This window comes from Trypanosoma conorhini (genome assembly GCF_003719485.1).
Source record: "Trypanosoma conorhini strain 025E chromosome Unknown Tco_14.4_contig_00116, whole genome shotgun sequence".
NCBI lineage: Eukaryota > Euglenozoa > Kinetoplastea > Trypanosomatida > Trypanosomatidae > Trypanosoma > Trypanosoma conorhini.
Genome location: NW_021704202.1, coordinates 34410 through 36601, shown reverse-complemented (window position 1 = coordinate 36601; position 2192 = coordinate 34410). Strand labels below are relative to the sequence as shown.

The 2192-nt window shown below is 66.4% G+C and overlaps 4 protein-coding genes across 4 annotated transcripts in view; 2 read left to right on the top strand and 2 right to left on the bottom strand.

Annotated features, from left to right (window-relative positions):
• The window catches only part of Tco025E_02809 (Tcoingi protein), a gene marked incomplete at both ends in the record, with an annotated part of 885 nt that extends 222 nt beyond the window's left edge, over positions 1–663 (bottom strand). The window contains one exon of the mRNA XM_029369732.1: positions 1–663. This exon is cut by the window's left edge and continues 222 nt beyond it. Coding sequence (XP_029230190.1) covers positions 1–663 — 663 coding nt within the window.
• A 243-nt stretch (positions 664–906) lies between these two features.
• On the bottom strand, positions 907–1311 carry Tco025E_02808 (uncharacterized protein; the record flags this gene model as incomplete). The annotated part of the gene is made up of 1 exon (XM_029369731.1): positions 907–1311. The coding sequence occupies one exon, from the start codon at positions 1309–1311 to the stop codon at positions 907–909; it is 405 nt and encodes a 134-aa protein (XP_029230189.1).
• An 8-nt stretch (positions 1312–1319) lies between these two features.
• Tco025E_02807 (uncharacterized protein) lies at positions 1320–1763 on the top strand (the record flags this gene model as incomplete). Its single annotated transcript, XM_029369730.1, has 1 exon — positions 1320–1763. The coding sequence occupies one exon, from the start codon at positions 1320–1322 to the stop codon at positions 1761–1763; it is 444 nt and encodes a 147-aa protein (XP_029230188.1).
• A 204-nt stretch (positions 1764–1967) lies between these two features.
• Positions 1968–2192, top strand: part of Tco025E_02806 (uncharacterized protein) — a gene marked incomplete at both ends in the record, with an annotated part of 303 nt that continues 78 nt past the window's right edge. The window contains one exon of the mRNA XM_029369729.1: positions 1968–2192. This exon is cut by the window's right edge and continues 78 nt beyond it. Coding sequence (XP_029230187.1) covers positions 1968–2192 — 225 coding nt within the window.

Sequence of the window (2192 nt, the reverse complement as noted above, 5' to 3'; positions counted from 1 at the left end):
GTGGCGCTCTAACCTCGCCACTGCGCACGCACGACTGCAGATAGCACTGGGTACCCCGCATCGACGCAGCGCCCTCCAGCGAGAGAAGGCGAGCCTCCTCTTCAGCAGCTGCCCGAGAAGCCCCGACGCGAACGCCAGCGATGACGCCGGCGGCGCGGGTGTGGAACTTCTCCAGGCGCTCCGGCGCCGACAGCGAAGCCGTGTTGCAGCGCGCCACTGCCCCGTAGAGGAGTTTGTGGACCCACCAGCGAGGGTCTTGAGCAGCGGACGCAGTATTTTACATTTCGGCCCCCATGTTGTCGCTGGCACCGCCTTGATCTTCATAAGTCTTGTTTTTGCGACAGTGAAGCACCCCCGCACCTGCCGGCCAACCCCGCGCAATGGCTGGATCAAAACCGCCCCAACAACCGCGGGAGGCAATCCTGCGACAAGCGGGCCCCTCCCGCGTGCAGTTCCACGCTCTCCGTGAGTGCGGTGCCAAAACAGCGCGCACTTTGTCTTCGCGGCGCTGGGCTCCATGTTGTTCCGCTCCGCCCATCTTGAGACGCTATCCGACGCCTGCCGCAACGTGCGCTCCATGGCGCCTCTCCCTCTCTCGATGATGCGAGTAATGGCGGTCAGGTCGTCGGCGAAAAAAGCAAGTTCAAGGTTGGGGATGCTCATCAGCTCCTCACTGAGGCTGTTCGCGGCAACGGCGGGCGGCAGCGTGCCGAGCACGAACCCTGCGGGACGCCACGGGTGAAATGAACCGGTTCGGTGGGCGTATTTTGTACACGCGGCTTTTGGCCGTGCAGCTGTGCAGGAAGTCCGCCTCCCACCGGCTCAGGCACGGCGCCACCTTGTGCGCGCGGGGTGCGTGAAGGATGCGGCCGCGATCAACCATGCCGAAGGCCCCAGCGTGACCCACTAGCACCGCACCGACCTTCCCCCGCTTGCCACGGTGAAATGGTCCGAGCAAACAGGCGAGCTAACGGATCCAACGTGGAGCGAGCAGGGCGAAAACCAGCTTGCTAGGGAAAAGTACTTGGGCTTCAACTGTGCCGCGGGTGCATCGTGCCACAATTCTTTCCACGAGCTTGCGCGAGCAGCTGGTGAGGGCGACGGGCCGAAGCGAGGCGGGAAACATTTGCCCGGCTTCCCAGGCTTGAGGAGCGGGACAATTGCAATGCCCACTTCCCAGGAAGCCGGAACGCCACCGTCGCCGATGCTCCCGTTGAACGCGGCCGCGAGTTCCTTGCGGGCGGCGAGGGGCAGTTGGCGCAGGGCCTCGCAGTGAAGCGCGCCAGGCCCCGGCGCACTCCGGAGACGCATCTCCCGCGATGCAGCGTCAAGCTCCCCAAAGGGAAATCGGACGTGGCGGCGCACACTCGCGCCAAGGCGTCGGCGCGCTCCTTTGTGGCGGTCGGTTGGCCATCCGCCGCCGCAACCGGCAAACTGGCGGGGCGCGGGGCGCGGACTGCCCTGGCGAGGCCGCAGCTTGCCGCCTCCGCCGGCACCGATCGGGAGCACCGCCCCTTCGAGCGAGCAACTGCGACATTGCGAAGGCGCGTTCGTCGCTGCTGTGCGAGGCGGCGAAGCGGCAAGTTCCTGCGCGCCTCTCCGATGCGGTCCTTTTCGGCGTCCGGAGCGGCGGGCGTTTGGCCACCGCATGCGGCACAGTGCGCTTCACTGCTCTGCGGGCCGCGGCTGCAAACTGCCGAATGCCGCCGTGGATATTTACGGATGAGCGATCCGTCTGCCGAATGCGCGGGGGTTCTCGGTGATCCACCCAGCCGTCGTCCCTGCGTCTCTTGCGGGGCGCTGCTCTTTTCCGGACGGAGACCCGGACGCGCTTGATTTATTTGATGCGGCGGCGGGTGGCGCGTATTTCCCCCGCGTCTGCTCGCGAATACTTCCTAACACAGCGCCCATGCGCAGCCCAATCTGCCTCCTTCCGGCCGCGCCGCCCGCGGGGTCCGCGAAAAGCGATGGGGCGATTTGTTGTCTCGCCAACCTGCGCATCGTGCGTGGCCCACGCATCGTCGCTGTCCGCCGTGAAGCGGGCCGCCCACCCATCGACTCGCACCGAGTCCGGCAGCGTCACGCCCGGGGCGGCGGAAGCGGCAGCTCCACCGACGGCTTCCTCCACTCGAGCACCGCGGTACCGCGGCACGCGCGAAAACCCGTTTGTCAAACGCCGAACCACCAAAGTT